The sequence below is a fragment of the Zeugodacus cucurbitae genome, chromosome 4 (genome assembly GCF_028554725.1).
Source record: "Zeugodacus cucurbitae isolate PBARC_wt_2022May chromosome 4, idZeuCucr1.2, whole genome shotgun sequence".
NCBI classification, from domain to species: Eukaryota; Metazoa; Arthropoda; class Insecta; order Diptera; family Tephritidae; genus Zeugodacus; species Zeugodacus cucurbitae.
In genome coordinates this window covers 34,058,381-34,076,747 of record NC_071669.1, presented here as the reverse complement: position 1 = coordinate 34,076,747, position 18,367 = coordinate 34,058,381, and the positions used below count along the sequence as shown (strand labels likewise).

At 38.3% G+C, this 18,367-nt stretch overlaps 1 protein-coding gene across 3 annotated transcripts in view; it reads right to left on the bottom strand.

Annotated features, from left to right (window-relative positions):
* Window positions 1–393: 393 nt before the first annotated feature.
* LOC105219780 (uncharacterized) overlaps window positions 394–18,367 on the bottom strand; it is a 32,570-nt gene continuing 14,596 nt past the window's right edge. For all 3 annotated transcript variants that reach the window (XM_011196082.3, XM_054228925.1, XM_054228924.1), the window contains exons 2-6: window positions 4,200–4,577; window positions 1,714–1,993; window positions 1,505–1,651; window positions 1,288–1,437; window positions 394–829 (exon numbers count right to left, since the gene is read on the bottom strand). In XM_011196082.3, coding sequence (XP_011194384.2) covers window positions 691–829; window positions 1,288–1,437; window positions 1,505–1,651; window positions 1,714–1,993; window positions 4,200–4,563 — 1,080 coding nt within the window. In that variant the 5' untranslated portion in view covers window positions 4,564–4,577 and the 3' untranslated portion in view covers window positions 394–690. The remainder of the gene's footprint in view (window positions 830–1,287; window positions 1,438–1,504; window positions 1,652–1,713; window positions 1,994–4,199; window positions 4,578–18,367) is intronic.

Sequence of the window (18,367 nt, the reverse complement as noted above, 5' to 3'; positions counted from 1 at the left end):
GCAAGTTTTATGGTCCTCAGAACATTGGCAACGGCGAATACCGCAGACGATGGAACGATGAGCTGTACGAGTTATACGACATAGTTCAGCGAATAAAAAGCTACGCTGGATAGGTCATCGGCAGTTTTCTGTCCGAATGGAAGAAAACACTCCAGCTCTGAAAGTGTTCGATGCAGTACCCGCCGGAGGAAGCCGAGGGAGGGGAAGCCCTCCACTCCGTTGGAGGGTCCAGGTGGAGAGCGACCTGGTTACAGTTGGGATCTCCAACTGGCGCCGAACTGCGAGGGAAAGAGAGGAGTGGCGCGCTAACATCGATTCGGCTATAACCGGCTAAACGGTTTCCACGCAAATCACATACATACATTACGCATTCAATTGTTTTTAAATTACTAGTTTTGTTACAATATAAAAATAATTATTTTCGTTTATTATATACAAGTACACAATATGTGTATAAGAACAATAAATACTATAGTTACATAAAAATAAATATTTTATGGGTATATAATAACAATACAATATAAATTCGACTTAGATTGATAAGCAATTTGCTAAAAATGACTTTTATTGAACATTATTATAAGCTATACAGTGTTCCTAAAACACACCGCTTTAAACAAACTGCATTCACAGCTTTAGATACATAGGCATGTGCGTCCATATGTATATTGTGTTTAAGTTGCTTTGTTCTCACATGCTGAATAACGTTTTCTTTTTATGTGACTTTACAGATAGCTTCGCAGTGGAGAATTGCAATAATTTATCATGGAGTTCTTCCTCGTTAACATCTTTTTCTTCAGATTTATAATAATCACCGGTTTGTGATTCGCTGTAACGTAAGAAAGGAAACAAGGATTTAAGTTACGTCACTATTTATAAAATGAGAATATTCAAATATGAGAAATAAAATGGACTAGTGAATTACATATATACTATAATGCTTTCCAAAGATTCTCTTCAACACTATTAATAGTAGAAAACTTGTCTCTTGTCATATTTCCAAAACCAAATTAGTTTCGACTAACGACGTAGCACAAACCTTAAGAGGACATCAAAACAAGATTTAAACTACTACATATATTAATTCTGTTATGTCCAACGAAATTTTGTACTTTTTACTCTAGTCATTACATTCACTACTAAGAATGTAATGTCTCAACCGAATTACGATAGGTATCTAAGTTGATGAGTAGGGGATGATACAATATGTGGATCATTGGATACTTCGGCACTGTATACTTCGGAAAGAAATGTATTCAATTCATTTGCTAAATTCGCTATAATAACCTATATTTATCCTTCTGCGTCTCTCTAAATATGCTCCTTGGACAGTCTTTATAATAGGGAAAGCATTCACCGGGAGCTTTCCGACCTTCTCCAATCTCTTGTGCGCTAACATATTCCGGAATCAGTTCAGCAAATGGTGAATTAGTTGCACTATATTAAAAGAAGAATTCGTTTGTAATTAATACAAATTAGCTAGATGCTGTTAAATTAAGTTTACGTTAAGAACAGTTTTGTTATTTCACCGAAAACTCCTAAATGATTTAATTCCCGGGAATGAACTTCGCATATTGTTCGTAGTAAACAGGCTTTTCCATTTATACCGAAAGTCCCGAGTAAGTCCTCTACCGCTCCATAAAGCATTACTCTAATTAAAATAAATTATGTTAATGTGATATATATATATATGTACTTGAGTCATGTACATGCCTTTCTCCACCATGAAATGCATGTTTAAAATGTTCTGGTAGTCTCGGAAGCTCCAATTTCTCTACATTTTCAGATGCCATTTTTATTTTATAAACAGAATATTCCTCGTTTAAAGGTTTGCTCTGTGCAACTAAATCACGTTTACTTTTATAATGCAGATAACGAGCCATATAGTCTCCTAGCACACGCCCTGTTGAGCGACCAAACTGTCTAGTGAATATAGGTGGTAAATCGCCCAAGGGATTGGATTCATCCGTTAAACCAAGCTTGTCAAAATCAACTAAAATTAGATTTCAAAAATAATCAGATATAATAATTTTAATCGAAGTAAATAATTATGAAGGAATATAAAACAGTTTATATACATGCATAAGTGTATCAGAATGTCTATGTAAAATAAAAACAAAAAAAGCTCTGACCGAAAGAAATGAAAATTAGACACTCTCACGATTCACTGGAATTTTTGGATATAATGAATATACACAATAACCTTTGTATAATAGCTCCTGGTAAGTCAACATACTAGCCGAGTGATCGTAATTATTCTACCGTACTAAAAACAACCTTTGTTCGATGAGCCAAAGGAGGGATTAACATCTCATAGAACTAATAATATGTTCAATTACAAAATAACTCCTTCCAATACCGCTAACAAGTCGTCATGACTATTAAGTTTTAAACTGCTGAAATGCAAAGTATCATAAAAGTGCACGATCCAGAAAAATCGGCAGGACACGATGCGATCACTCTTAAAATATTAATGAGTAACCAAATATTTTTATGGCAGTGCTTTCATTAATCCTTAATGTAATTCCTACATTAAGATACTATTCAATTTTATGGTCAAAAAGTCACTGAACATTGTGATAGGTAAACAGCTAATATTTATTTATTTTTTTATAAGTATTTTAGAAACATTTACAATATGTATTATAGGATTAAATCAATTGTTTTAAATGTGTAAAAATACTATCTGAATTAATGTAAACTGTGGAGTTTAATCTTTATTTTTCAGTGTACTGAATACGATACGAGTACGCTAAGTAAAATAAGGTTGTACGTAAAATATAAATATCTAACTGATAATTATACAATGGTATCCATACGATTATCCTAAATAATCTTCCTTTCTGGGTCTGATTTCAGTTGAGTTTTAGATTTGTCGGATTGGACATTATCAACTACAAACTTGATTGAGATATGTTATATAATTTGTCAAATTTAATTATAAAACCACGAATTCACTTCTTTACATTGAGTCGGTGTGTTTAATTGTAATAAGATTGTAAATATGTAATTTCATTCGTCGTTGTCATTTCAATCTTCGTTGAAAATTTTTTTCGACTAAGGGAAGTTACCTTGCAACATGTTGCATTGAATGTCGAAGTCTCGTACACCTAACGGTTTGTTGTAACACCTAAAATTAATCGAGATCAATATAGAGTCATATATACATATACATATGTATATCCATATCAAAACATTCGGAATATAAATAAATAAAATTAAGTCGATTTATTTGCACCATTTATAACTCAAGATATATTCATTATTGATTATCTCTAATTTATTGAATTTGACTTTGCCCGAATTACATAATAACTAATAAAATATTACATAATTATTCTACAAAGATATCCAAAACATAAGAAATAAGTAAGAAAGGCATAAGTTCGGAAGTATTTAAGCAATGCCTTGGAGCTCTACAAAGAAATCGTGAATATTTAGTATCATATTAAACTATATCATAGATCATATATTCACTTATTTCCAATGTTACAATTTGCCCCATGCTCTAAATAGTTATATCAAAATTAATCTTTATGTTATGTAACATAAATAAAATTTTCCAAAAAGCTATAAAAGATGGATTTATATCCAATTTTCTTTATTTATTTCGTATAAAGTTGTATGTACATACGGTAAAGCATGTATTCTGTAATTTTGTTTGTTGCAGTTTGCTATTGTTTGGCTCTTGACGTCTGTATCCCATGCCTTTGTTACAGGATTCACATTTTTTGTTCGCCTCCTTACGGAATATAGAAAATATTTAAAATTCTGCCTCGATAATAAATTTTAAATTTGGTAGTATGCCCTGGTCGAAAAGTTCGATTTTTTGAAGAACTTCGAGTTTTGGAGAGTGTTGTATGGGAAGTAGGCATGGTTGTGAACTGTAACTATATAAAACATCCATTTCTCATAAAACACTCTTGTATAACCTAATTTGTGGCTTAACTGTAGCACTTTTAAATAATTTACATAATTTTTCAATCTTTAATTTTCTGAGATAAAAAAATCAACAACTATACCACAGAAATTCTGGTAAAGATATACTATATAATTATTATATAGATAGATATACACAAATTACAATACAGTGATCCCCGCTTAAGTGACCCACCATCGGTCTCGCTTAATTGTCTCAAAAGTCTTGCATGTTAAGAAGGGGCACTGAAGCGGGGATTACTGTATTTGTAAATACTCACTTGTCAATGGGAAGCTAATGGATACATTCGAAAAGAATCCCTCTGGAGGGTGGCGGACTAAAGGCATTGAAATTGTCGGCGTAAATGTAAGTGCAGTGCCTGGCGGGAGAGCAAGGCGACCATCTTCTGTTATCCACACCAGACGTTTTTTTCTTGAATGAGATTGTTTGGACTCACCGTCCACAAACTCATTGCTTCCAATTTGTGATGTGAACGCTGTTTTTGTAACACCGTTATTACTACTTAGTATTGTCGTTGTGGTATCCGTAGCTTCAACAGCAATCACCATTGCTAACGCTAGCAGAAACAGATATATATAACTAAGTTGTACTATACTTCTGGTAATATGCTGAAATTCGCCCATTTCTACATGTAAACCTGAAAGCATACAAACAATTAGTTATTATTAAATCTTGTTACACCTTTCTTCTATGTCAATCTGCTATTTTTAAACTGTTATAGGGTGAACAGAGTATATTTTTGTATAGAACAGCAGAAATGCATATATATCTAAACTCCGAGATCACCCAAATGCATTAGTTAATGCTTTAGTACATTCATGTAATCAATCACGTCTAAAAAGAAGAGATATGCCTGCCTACCAAAGAGCAACGTTTCACCAAAACAACTCAACTACTGTGTTAGGTTTGTCTAGTTTTAATTGGATTTATGATTTTATAACTTATTGTTAGGCTTCTAAGCGCAGATTCAACAAATAAAGCAATATTGAAAAAAATGTCCTCTACTTAAATAGTAAATAGTTTGAAAAAAATCAACTTACGCTGCAAATGGCTTTTACCTAATGTACGAAATATTTACGTATATCTTCGTAAGAGTTCGAAGGTTAAAGGACGGAAATCCAAGTAAGGGATGTATTTTCCTTTCCTTCCTACATAAAGTAACAGAGTATCAAAACATTGTTGGAATTATTTAACAAATAAATTGAAATATACCTTATATATAAACATTTAGCTGTACCGAAGTAATGTTTGAAAATATTTCTCACGACTTCAATTCATACAACATTATTTAATATCTGATTCCTTTCGAAGTTAGTTTATCTTACTTGTTAATATGAAGTGCTCCAAGCTATAACAAGTTGTAGTTTAAAATTAGTTTTATACTCTCGCAACAAAGTTGCTAAGGAAGTATTATAGTTTTGACAACAGCACGACTTCGCGACAAAAGGGTTGAAGTCTTCGCTGTCGCCAAATTAGAAATGTTTCTAATTTTTCCGACGACAATGGCCGCTGTAGAGCTACCACTAATATGTGAAATGTAAAATTATCCTATTCAAAGTTCTGACAAATATGACGTTATTTTGCCAGCAGAAGCGTTAGAAACATTTCTAATTTGGCGACTAAAAAGCTTTGCCCATTAAACCGCGTGTATTTTAATATTTGACAGGTGTCGCTCGTCGCATGTCGTCGTTTATGTGTTCAGCACTTAACACGCAAAAGCGAAGAGCGTAAAACGAGCACCTACGATGGGACAATACGATATATCAGTGGTCGGCAAACTCATAAATTCAAACAATTTATTTCGTAAGAGTGTATGAGTGTTGAGGCTACTCAACTTATACCTAGTATACAATGATTAAATACTAAAAACAATTTAATTCTAATAAGTTAAAAAATAATTAAAAGCTAAATGTTAGAGAAATTCATTTGCTGCTACAGTTGCCTTGCTAAGTCTGAAGGCCTCTTACATTTCAGTCGGTTTTCTCGTTCAGCACTAGCGATGAGTCTGGATGCCTCTTCATTTACATTCTGTATAACCCTCATTTCGTGAGTCTTTGCAAGTTTGGTTATTTCGTTTACTACTGAGTTCACACCAAGATCACGTTGAAGGTCAGCAGATCTAACATACCAAGGAGCATTAACTACACTTCTTAGTACCTTATTTTGGAAGCGCTGAATGCTGGCAATACAGTTTTGAATTGAGCAACCCCATAGTTGAGCTCCATAGGCCCAAATTGGCTTTAGTACTTGAATATATGTAAACAGCTTGTTTTCGATTGAAAGCGTGGATCTCCTACCGACTAGATGGGAAAACTTAGCAAATTTTAAATCACGCTCACACCTTTTTTTCTTGACATGCTCTTTCCAACGCAACTTAGCATCTAGGGTGATTCCTAGGTACTTAGCATTATTGTGATGTGGTATAGGAGCACCACTTATATAAATGGGATGGTATGATGTTTTTTTTTTTAAGTAAAGTCTACGTGCATTGATTTGGAATCGTTCAATTTAATGCGCCACTTGGAAGCCTATTTAGTATTACATTGACTGCTGTTTGCATTCGAAGGGTAGATACTGAGGTTGACTCTCCTGCTGCTAACAGGGCTGTGTCATTCGCAAATGTCGCTGTCACATAATTTGAGTCTGTGGCGATATCACTTGTGAAAAGCAAGTAAAGCATTGGCCACAACACGCTTCCCTGGGGAACACCCGCTTCTATCGGTTGCAAGTTTGAGTATGTATCCTCTTGTTTTATGCGAAAGTATTTATCTTTTAGGTAGGAAGCAATTATTTCTACGTCTAAGAAGGCAGCCGAACAAACATTCTTTTTATCCATAGCATTTTCAACGATCAATTGTTGAATGATGAAAGCCGAACTGATGTGGTATAAGGTGTTTTCGATCTATTATTGATTTGAGCCTCTTTATGAGAACATTCTGGAAGATTTTCGATAGAGCTGGCAGCAGCGATATTGGCCTATAAGATGTGACATCATGTAGTAGTTTACCCGGCTTAGGTATCATAATAACTTAAGATACTTTCCAAAGCGATGGAACGTATCTTAGGTATAATGCACTGTTTACAATTTTTTTATACAATTCTTTGGTAGATTGCGTAATATTTCTCCGGTTATTAAATCAAACCCAGGAGCTTTTTTGAACCTTGCGTTCCCTATAAGACTTTTAATTTCTTTACTAGTAATGCTGACGAGTGCATCCAACCAACTATTTTCACAGTTTAGCTCATGTCCATCGTTAGGTGTAAATGTGTTTCTCAAATGATTTGCAAATACTGCAGCTTTTTGTGCATTCGTTTTGGCCCATTCAGTTTCGTTTAATTTTATTGATGCGACATATTTTATTTGTTTATTAATATTCCTTGCAACTTTCCAGAGCGAATAATCGGTAGATTTATCAACAGTGAGTTTGGACAAATACGTTTTGAAGGAATAGTTTTTAAACTGTCTAATTTTTGTTCTTATTTCCGCTGTACATCAATTAAGCTTTATTTTGAGAGCAGCAGACCTAGTTTGCTGCCATCTTCGTCGAAGTTTGCGTTCTTTATGGATACCATCTAAGATGTATTTTGGGAATTTTGTTTTCACTTAGATTCACGCGAATATTCGGTGTACTGTTCCACGCAGCATTTTGAATTACTTTTAAGTAAGATTTAACTTCACAATCTAAGTCAGCATCTGTCGATATGCGCTTTCGATTTTAAGGACTTTATTCAGTATAGTCTTAAATTTATACCAATCAGTATGTTTATTAGATAAAGAACACGTGCCGGACGAAATTACTGGTTTTTCAAATAAAGTTAGTAATACTGGTGAATGATCAGAGCTTAAATCTAAGATATCTTCAATACGTAAATTGATTTTCGATACTATGTTGATGACAAAAAAGTTAAGTAGATCTGGTAATTTTCTACTATCTACAGGCCAATAAGTGGGTCTCCGTGTCGAAATGACATTGCATACAATAACTTGTGAAGCTTTCAGTAGTTCTCGACCTTTGGTTGTAGTTAAACGAGATCCCCAATGAATGTGTTTTGCATTAAAGTCACCACCTATGATGTAGAGCTACTCATCTTGACCAAGAGTTATGTTCTACTGGTCCCGAACTTTTATAGGACTATTTAAATTAGGACCAATACTGGTTTCCTAACAATCGTTTTTATAGTTAACACATGCAATCAAATGATATTACGGAGAATAAATGTGTGTTAAAACATTACAAATCGGTAAACTTTATTATGTAAAAAGTTAAACACAATTATTAATTATATTACTAACATTTAAAGTAGCGAAAGAGGTTGAAAAATTAATAGTTGTGTTTTTATAAACTGACTTGCAAAAATAATAAAAAAATACATAATCAAATTTGAATATAATATAATATATATTAAGCATTGTATCAGGGATAAAAGGATGTCCAACTTATTCCACTTACTTACGTTGTCACTTCCAGTGATATGAGAGTTGTACATCTCTTTATCTCTGATTGAATTTTGTGTTCATACATGCATACGTAATATCCCACCATACGTCGTGCTCGCTGAGAAGTCAGCAAGCAACTGACCTGAAATCACTTCTATCTGCCTTCCCTAAATAAAAGCGACAGCGGCAAATGACCGTCAACAAATTCTCATGTCCATACAATTTGTATGGCGCATACCTAAATAACGCGACGGCGATGCTGAGCGGTTGAAATTTTATATTTTGACAGAGCGGTCCGAGGTAAAATTGGCTGCGAAAAACGAAGTTTCTCTGTCCAATAAAATTTCACAACAACAATTCAAGTAAACATTTGCTGTTTGACGTAAAGTTGCCGCTTTTATTTAGGGAGGCAGTAAGGTGAAAAAATCATTGCAAGTGCGTGTGTTTCGCACGTACACTCAGTGCGCGCTCCGCGGGCAATGGGCTCACGATCACTGCGATAAATAAACGACCAGGGATAAAGGGAAGTCCAAGAATGATAGAAGACAAGATTACGACATAGTGACGGCCCACGTGACCCACGAATGGGAATAGGCAACAGAAGAATTGTCAAATGGAAAAAGGAAATGTAAAACATAGTGAACCAAATTGAATAATGTGCAGATAAAATATCACGATGATCGTAATTCTTAAAATCTTCATCTATAAAATGATCCATTATAATAATGCAATTTATATGTTCTGTTTCAAAAAGTTCGTCATTTTGTCAACATTTTCATTGGTTGGAAAAGTGAAAAAAACTCTTTATATAAATAAATTTTTCACATTTTTCATAACTGTAAACGAATGGCGTAATCTTGTCTTCTATCATCCTTGAGGGAAGTCCAACTTATTAAATTAGCGTTTTTTATAACATTTTGCATGGTTACCAGATCCTACAAAATACTAATTTTTGGGCACTTAAATTAAAATATCCATCATTTATTACGGTTAAAAATTATTATATACTGAATGTTTAATACGTTTACGTTTGTATGTTTTATATTTCATTTAGCGATATAATGGAATGTTAAAATAGCCGATTTTTGAACTTTCATTAAGAAATAAGGTTAATTAATACGTCTCAAATGACAATTAACACATCTTTTTCATGACATAAGTATTAGTTTTTCGATGCTGCAAATCACCAAAAATTTCTTTAACCACTTTCAAATTTCGCGTTTTCATTTAGATTTATTGTTTTATGTTCTTGTTAGTGATCTTGCACGGCGGTTAAAAATGTCTCCGTCGCATTATTTTTTTGGCAACATTTCAATCTGGGCTTTCCAGTTCCCCAACTGTCAAAGTCGAGAAGGTTTTGACGTTGGATATTGCGCTCTCACTTCCAATAAAAATGATAGTTGTACATCTCTTTATCTCTGTAAACGACGATAAAATCAGATAATATGATACGAAACTCTTCTCTTTTGCTTGTTGAGAGAGCCCATGAACTCATTTTTGATGTTGGCAACAAAGCCAGTTCATGACGGGCTACCACTAAGAATGCCGCAAAAATAAATGATGTAATAGTTTGTTTTGTGATTTTGAATTATTATTAACTTTTATTTAAATGGAGTTAATATGTATATTATTTAAGAAACGGTAGCTATTTTTACCAAAGCAATATACTTTCGTTTTTGGGCAGGAGGCAATTTAATGTAGCGAAACAATCCCAAGTAGAGCAGGACTGGGAACGATACTATAGCCTTCTAAAGTCATACAAAAAGGAAATCAGGAAATCAAAACGTAAATCGTGGAAATCCTTCGTTGAAGAAATCGATTCTCGGTTAAGAAAGGTAATAGCAAAGGCTACACATAACGTTGGGTACCTACAGCAGCCAGATCAGAGCTGGACGGAATCCAGTGAAGAAACCTTAAAATTGCTGATGGATACTCACTTTCCGGGCAGCTCAGAGACCTTCGGATTTTAGACCAATCAGTATTTCCTCATTTCTACTAAAAACACTGGAAAGATTAATAAAAATTAACATAGGAGGATGGAATCATGTGTAGAAGTTCACGTAAGAGAGGCAAGTTTTTGATTGACATTCACTTGGGAGTAAACGATTCTTCTCCACATGATTCAAGCAGCTCACGACTTCCGGTTTTAGACCAAGTATCCTCTGCGTAGCTAACAAACATCCGTTTGAAGGCGAGCTAAAGTGAGAAGGCGAGCCCGCTTGGGCTTGGAACCCACCACATAAAAACGATGTACCAATGAAAAATCGAAAAAGAAAGCCTCGGATGAGACACCCCCCTTGTGAGGTGCCTCTGCCCAGCTGGTTGATGTCCTCATACGACTAAAGGCTGACATCACCGCTATCCAAGAAGTGCGATGGACGGGACAAGGACGGAAGAAGGTGGGTCCTTGTGACATCTACTACAGCGGCCATATAAAGGAGCGCAAATTTGGTGTTGGATTTGTGGTGGGAGAGAGACTCTGTCGCCGAGCCCTGGCATTCACCCCGGTGGATGAACGTCTAGCCACAATCCGCATAAAAGCTAGGTTCTTCAACATATCGCTCATTTGCGCCCACGCCCCAATGGAAGAGAAGGACGATGTGACCAAAGATGCTTTCTATGAGCGCCTAGAACGCACCTATGAGTGCTGCCCCCGCCACGATGTCAAAATCGTACTTGGCGATTTTAACGCCAGGGTGGGTAAAGAAGTTGTCTTTGGCACAACAGTCGGAAAATTCAGCCTCCATGACGAAACATCTCCAAACGGCCTGAGTCTGATCGACTTCGCTGGGGCCCGAAATATGGTCGTCTGTAGTACCAGATTCCAGCATAAGAAAATACATCAACTACTTGACTGTCTCCTGATCGAAACACGCGTACACAAGGAAGGTTCGACGTCGAAAAGCTGCAAACGCAACAGACAGCCACGAAGTACTCTACTCGCCTTGCTCTGCTGCTCTCTGAGAGCAGTCATCAGCATCTCGGTATAAGGGAACTGTGGGACGGCATCTCAAACTCACTGCGTACCGCTGCAACCGAAACCATTGGCTTTCGGAAAAGTCAAAAAAACAACTGGTACGATGAGGAATGCCATCTCGCAGTGGAGAGAAAACAGACTGCCTACCTCGCAACGTTGAAAACGACCACAACACGTGCGGGATGGGATAGATACCGAGAGCTGAAAAGGGAACTGTGACGCATCTGCAGACAAAACAAGAAAGAGGCCGAAATGCGTGAGTACGAGGAGCTTGACAAGCTGGCAGACAGAGGGAATGGTCGAAAATTTTATGAAAAAATGAAGCGACTTAACGAAGGTTTCAAGACCGGAGTATCCTCATATAGAGACCAAGGTGGTAATCTGGTAACCGATGTCCAGGGCATTCTGGAATTATGGAGGGAACACTTCTCCGACATGCTGAATGGCAGTGAAAGTACAACACCAGGAGTTGGGGAACCCGATTCTCTAATCGATGACGATGGAATAGATGTTCCATTACCCGACCATGAAGAAATTCGAATAGCAATTACCCGCCTGAAGAACAACAAAGCGGCAGGGGCCGATAGATTACCGGCTGAGCTATTCAAATACGGCGGCGTAGAACTCATAAGGTGCATGCATCAGCTTCTTTGCAAAATATGGTCGGAAGAAAGCATGCCTGACGATTGGAATCTCAGTGTGCTCTGCCCAATCCATAAAAAGGGAGATCCCACAAACTGTGCCAATTACCGTGGGATAAGCCTCATAAATATTGCCTATAAGGTTCTATCGAGCGTACACAGTACAGCATGCAATCAAAACATCATGCAGCTGGTTGGCCCCTATCTATGCGAACTGCATTAGATTGGGTCATATTCCGGGGGCTTGGAGGCAGGTTAGAGTTACGTTCATTCCCAAGACTGGAAAGAACTCGCATGTGGCGGCCAAGGATTTCAGGCCTATCAGTCTCTCCTCTTTCTTATTGAAAACTTTGGAGAGGCTGATTGATCGGTATATCAGTGGAAGGATACCAGTAGATCTTTTATCATGCGCGCAGAACGCTTACTGTAAAGGCAGGTCAGTAGACACCGCCTTACACACTGTGGTTACTTGGATAGAAAAGTCTATCGCACACAAACACTTTGCAGTGGGAACCTTTCTTGATATCGAGGGGGCTTTCAATAATGTTCTGCTGGAAGCGGTAATTGGAGCCCTGAATAGGATCGGGGTTGAATCCAACCTTAAGCATCTCGTTTTCAGTCTGCTCTGCGAAAGAACGATCATAGCGGACTGGGGCATCGCGCGTGTACATCGTGCTGTTAACAGGGGAACCCCCCAAGGAGGAGTTCTCTCGCCTCTTCTCTGGATCATGGTCGTTAACGACCTGCTAGAGAAGCTTGCAGAGAGGGGCTGCCGGGTGATAGCCTACGCCGACGACGTAGCTCTCATGGTCGAGGGGAAATTCCTAGGCACTGTGTATGAACTTACATAAAGTTATCTTGGCGTGGTAACGAAATGGGCTGCGGAATGTGGCCTTTCAGTAAATCCAAGCAAAACTGAAATGGTTCTGTTCACAAGACGGTACAAAATACCGGAAGCGCCCTTGCCATTGATGGGTGGAACTTGTCTTCGTCCAGCGGATAGAGTCAAGTACCTGGGGCTCATCCTGGATAGAAAGCTCTCATGGAAAGCTAATATAGAGGAGAGAGCTAAGAAGGCATCGGTTGCCTTATATTGCTGCAGAGGCGCCATCGGAAAAAGATGGGGTCTCTCACCTAAGGTGGTTCCCAAGAAACTATAGTCAAACCAAGAAACTATAGTCAAACCAATTATGTTCTATGGGATACTCGTGTGGTGGAAGTCTTTGGAAAAGACTTCACTAGTCAAAAGACTAGTAAGTGTTCAACGAGCGGCTCTCGTAAGTATGAGTGGCGCGCTCCGAACGACACCAACCTTGGCACTTAACACCTTACTGCATATAGTACCCGTGGATATAGCTGGACGGTGCTTGGCTGCGAAAGCGGCTGTTAGACTTGGGGAATCCGAGTTTTCAGACGAGTGCGTGCCTGGGCACTCAAGTATCCTCACACACTTCAGCTTCATTCCGAGGTCTTTGGATCACCCCCATGCCGCCGAGCTCAGCCCGGGCAACAATTTCACTGCTCTTATTCCCTCAAGGGACGTTTGGGCGGGAAGGAGTCGCTGGAGGCGAGGCGCGGTGAGCTTCTTCACGGATGGGTCGAAGTTGGCGGGGGAGTTTAATGTCGTGAGCTCCACATCAACCTTAGTTTCAGGCTTCCCGATTACTGCAGCGTTTTTAGCTGCAGCTATTAAAGCAGCGACGGATATATTGCTTCAAAGTGCAACAACTTTTAGGGAGGTGGTGATCCACTCGGATAGTAGAGCGGCGATACTAGCTCTGAGTTCATTGAACATGCGCTCAGGGTTGGTTAAGGAATGCCTATCCTCACTGTCGGTGGCAACGTTATACTTTTCAATTAGACTAGTCTGAGTTCCTGGCCACTGCGGAATCGCGGGGAATTGTAAGGCTGATGAGCTTGCAAGGTCAGGGACGACGGACTCACTATTAGAAGCATGGAAGCATGTAGGAACACCATTGTCCTACTGCGGTCTGCTATTGGACAGATGGGCTTCGGCTGAGCTGGGTAGACGCTGGCCAGTTACCAACACATGCTTAGTCGCAAGATCCTTCTGGCCTAAGGTTAACCGCGGTAGGTCTACTGAACTTTTCGCCCTAAGTAAACCTCACCTCTCCTTAGTCGTGGGAGTTCTTACTGGCCATTGCCCCATTGGGATCCACGCTGTAAGGTTAAAAATCTTACCGGATGCTAGCTGTAGAAGCTGCATGGAGGAGGATGAGATGGAATCCTCTCATCACTTTCTTCTGGAATGTCCCGCTTTTGCGAGATCAAGAAAGAGATTTCTTGGATCTCTCTTTTTAGAACAGGCTCGAGAAATAGCGAATATAGAGGTTAAGAATCTCTGCAGATTTGTAGTAGGTTCAGAGCGCTTCGTCGACTCCTAATTTGTTAATCTAAGGGGGATCCAGGCTTCACAAAGGACTATATTTTAAAGTCTACGTGTGTTTTCCCTTTGGGAAACAGCCTTACAACCTAACCTAACCTAACCTAACTGTGTGAAAGACTTAAGCCCACCGACAACAAACTGATTGGACCTTATCAGTGTGGCTTTCGACCTGGAAAGTCCACCATGGACCAGATATTCACCATGCGCCAAATCTTGGAGAAGACCTGTGGAAAGAGGATCGACACACACCACTTTTTTGTCGATTTTAAAGCTGCTTTCGACAGCACGAAAAGGAGCTGCCTTTATGCCGCGATATCTGAATTTGGTATCCCCGCAAAACTAATTCGGCTGTGTAAGTTGATGTTGAGCAACACCAAAAGCTCCGTTATGATTGAGAAGGACCTCTCCGAGCCGTTCGATACCAAACGAGGTTTCAGACAAGGTGACTCACTATCGTGTGACTTCTTTAACTTGATGTTGGAAAAAATAATACGAGCCGCAGAGCTAAATAGAGAAGGTACAATCTTCTATAAGAGTGTACAGCTGCTGGCGTATGATGTATGATGATATTAATATCATCGGAAGCAACAACCGCGCCGTTTGTTCTGCTTTTTCCCGCATGAATAAGGAGGCGAAGCGAAAGGGTGTGGAGGTGAATGAGGACAAGACGAAATATCTCATGTCATCAAGTAAACAGTCGGCGCATTCGCGTCTTGGCTCGCACGTCACTGTTGACAGTCATAACTTCGAAGTCGTAGACAATTTCGTATACCTGGGAACCAGCAACAACACGAACAATGTCAGCCTCGAAATCCAGCGCAGAATCACTCTTGGCAACAGGTGCTACTTTGGACTAAGTAGGCAATTGAAAAGTAAAGTCCTCTCCCGACGAACCAAAATCAAACTCTACAAGTCGCTTATCATTCCCGTCCTGCTTTATGGTGCAGAAGCTTGGACGATGTCAACATCAGATGAGACGACACTAGGAGTTTTCGAGAGGAAAATTTTTCGCAAGATTTATGGTCCTCAGAACATTGGCAACGGCGAATACCGCAGACGATGGAACGATGTACGAGTTATACGACGACATTGACATAGTTCAGCGAATAAAAAGACAGCGGCTACGTTGGCTAGATCATGTTGTCCGAATGGACGAAAACACTCCAGCTCTGAAAGTGTTCGATGCAGTACCCGACGGAGGAAGCCGAGGAAGGGGAAGGCCTCCACTCCGGTGGAGAGACCAGATGGAGAGCGACCTGGTTACACTTGGAATCTCCAACTGGGAATATTCCCACATATACTCTCGGACCTTATGCAAACAAGGCTAAATGAGATAAATCGTTGGGCAAAATCATGTGGCTTAATCCTAAATGCAAGCAAAACTGAGTTAGTGATGTTTACAAGGAAACACAAGATTCCAGAGTTCACACCACCTTCAATAAACGGCACCTCGCTACCAATAAGTGAAAAGGCAAGCAGAGATCACTGCAATTAAAGAAAGCTTTCTCGTTTTGTCAAATAGAGTGCTAACGACTAAGCACATATTCATATTCTCGGATAGTCAAGCGGCTTTAAAATCACTAAAGTCGCATAGAATATCATCGAAGATAGTGAAAGAGTGCTTGGATTTACTAATGACAATGACATCTAATTTCACGATACACCTGTAATGGGTCCCGGGACATAGTGACATTCCTGGAAACTGTGTAGCAGATAAATTAGCCAGATTGGGCACAACATTGCAGTTGGATGCTAATAAAGAGGAAATTTATATACCTCTGGCAACGTGTAGATATCTAATAGATAAACATGCCATTGATATGGCTGAATCACAATGGAAACAATCAACGACTTGTTCCGTAAGTAGACAAACGTGGCCTGAGTGGAGCAAGAGCCGCACTTATCGTTTATTGAAATTTGAGAGGAATGACACAAGAACCCTTGTAGCGGTGTTAACGGGACACTGTCTGATTGGTAGACACGCCAGTAGACTGGGGTTACCTTGTAACGATTACTGCAGAAGCTGAAGAAGAAGAGGAAGAAACGATTACACACCTTCTATGTGGATGTATAGGAAAATAATTGCAACTATTGGACGCGGTTTTCAAGAGGATGTGGGTGAAGTTGCATATCAAATTGAGTGAACTTTTTCACTTTATTAAGACCACAGGGTGGTTCGAAGATGACTCTATAGTGTGAGCAATCACAGTCCCAGTGGTGTCACAATGGGCCTCCAAAAGGCCTAGGTGCGTCGTTTTGACAACCACATAACCTAACCTAACCTAATATACTTTCTTTAGCAGTGTTAACCACTGCCAAATGTTATAAAAAATGCGGACTTTGACAGCTCTCTCTCTCTCGATTGAAAGGGTTTCGTATCATGTTATCAGAGATAAAGAGATCTACAACTCACATATCACTGGTAGTGAGAGCACAATATTAAACGTCAAAACCTTCTCGACTTTGACAGTTGACTGGATGGAGGAGGTTTTGACGTTTCGCAATTGGGAATCTGTAACGGCCAGATTGAAATATTGCCAAAAAAAATTATACGACTGTAATATTTTTAACCACCGTGCCAGATCACTTATAATTACTTGAAACAATAAATATAAATGGAAATGCGAAATTTTAATGTATTTGAAGAAATGTTTTGTGATCTGCAGCTTCCGGATTTTATTTTTCCATGCAAAACAACCAAAACAAGTAAGTAAGTTCGGGTGTAACCGAACATTTTATACTCTCGCAATTTATTTATTTAAATTCATTAATATAACACACAATTTGGACCACATATTCGTCATATATGTATTTGGTATAAAGTCCATTGTAAGTTGGAAACCCGAATATTATGTATATGGGACTATATAAGGAAATATCTAAAAAAAACTGCTGCTGAAAGTTTCGTTTATATAGTTTTAGTAGTTTACGAGATATGTACAAAAAACTTAGTAGGGGCGGGGCCACGCCCACTTTCTCAAAAAAATTACATCCAAATATGCATCTTCCTAGAAAAATCGTTTGTACCAAATTTTGCTTTCATAGCTTAATTTATGGCTTAGTTATAGCTCTTTATGTGTTTTCGGTTGTCGTCATTTTGTGGGCGTGGCAGTGGTCCGATTCCGCCCATTTTCGAACTTAACCTTCTTATGGTGCCAAGGAACACGTGTTCCAAGTTTCATTAAGATATCTCAATTTTTACTCAATTTACAGCTTGCACGGACGGACAGACGGATGGACGGACAGACAGACATCCGAATTTGAACTTTACTCGTCACCCTGATCACTTTGGTATATATAACCCTATATCTAACTCGTGTAGTTTTAGGACTTACAAACAACCGTTATGTGGACAAAACTATAATACTCTCTTTAGCAAATTTTGTTGCGAGAGTATAAAAATGTATTAATTGCAAGTTGATACGTATTAATTCACTTTATTTACCACTGAGAGTTCGAAAACCGGCTGTTATAATATACCATAATATCGCTAATAGAAATGTAAATAGGTATTATTTATTATAATCGTTAAGTATATAATAATTATTAACCGAAATAAATGTTGGGTATTTTAATATAAATGCCCAAAAATTAGTATTCTGTCTGATGTGGCACTAATGCAAATTGTTATAAAAATGCGAATTTTGATGCGCTCTCACACTGGAATAAGTGGGGCATCCCTTTATCCCTGGCTGATTCGCTTGTTCCACAGCGCAGTGGTATTTATTTTAACTTTTGAATTAATTAAGGCTAAGCTGATTTGTGTTTTTTGTGAAATAAGTTTTTTATATCGCCTATTTTTTTGTGAGTCTTCAATATGTTTACATAAATTAATTGTGTTCCCCTCCGATCCCCCTTTAAGTTTATTTTATATTGTATTATCAGAGTTTTAAGGTAATAAGAGTGTTAAAGTTAGGTGCGGAAATTTGCAGATAAATCGACGTTATTTCAATCTGTGTACGGT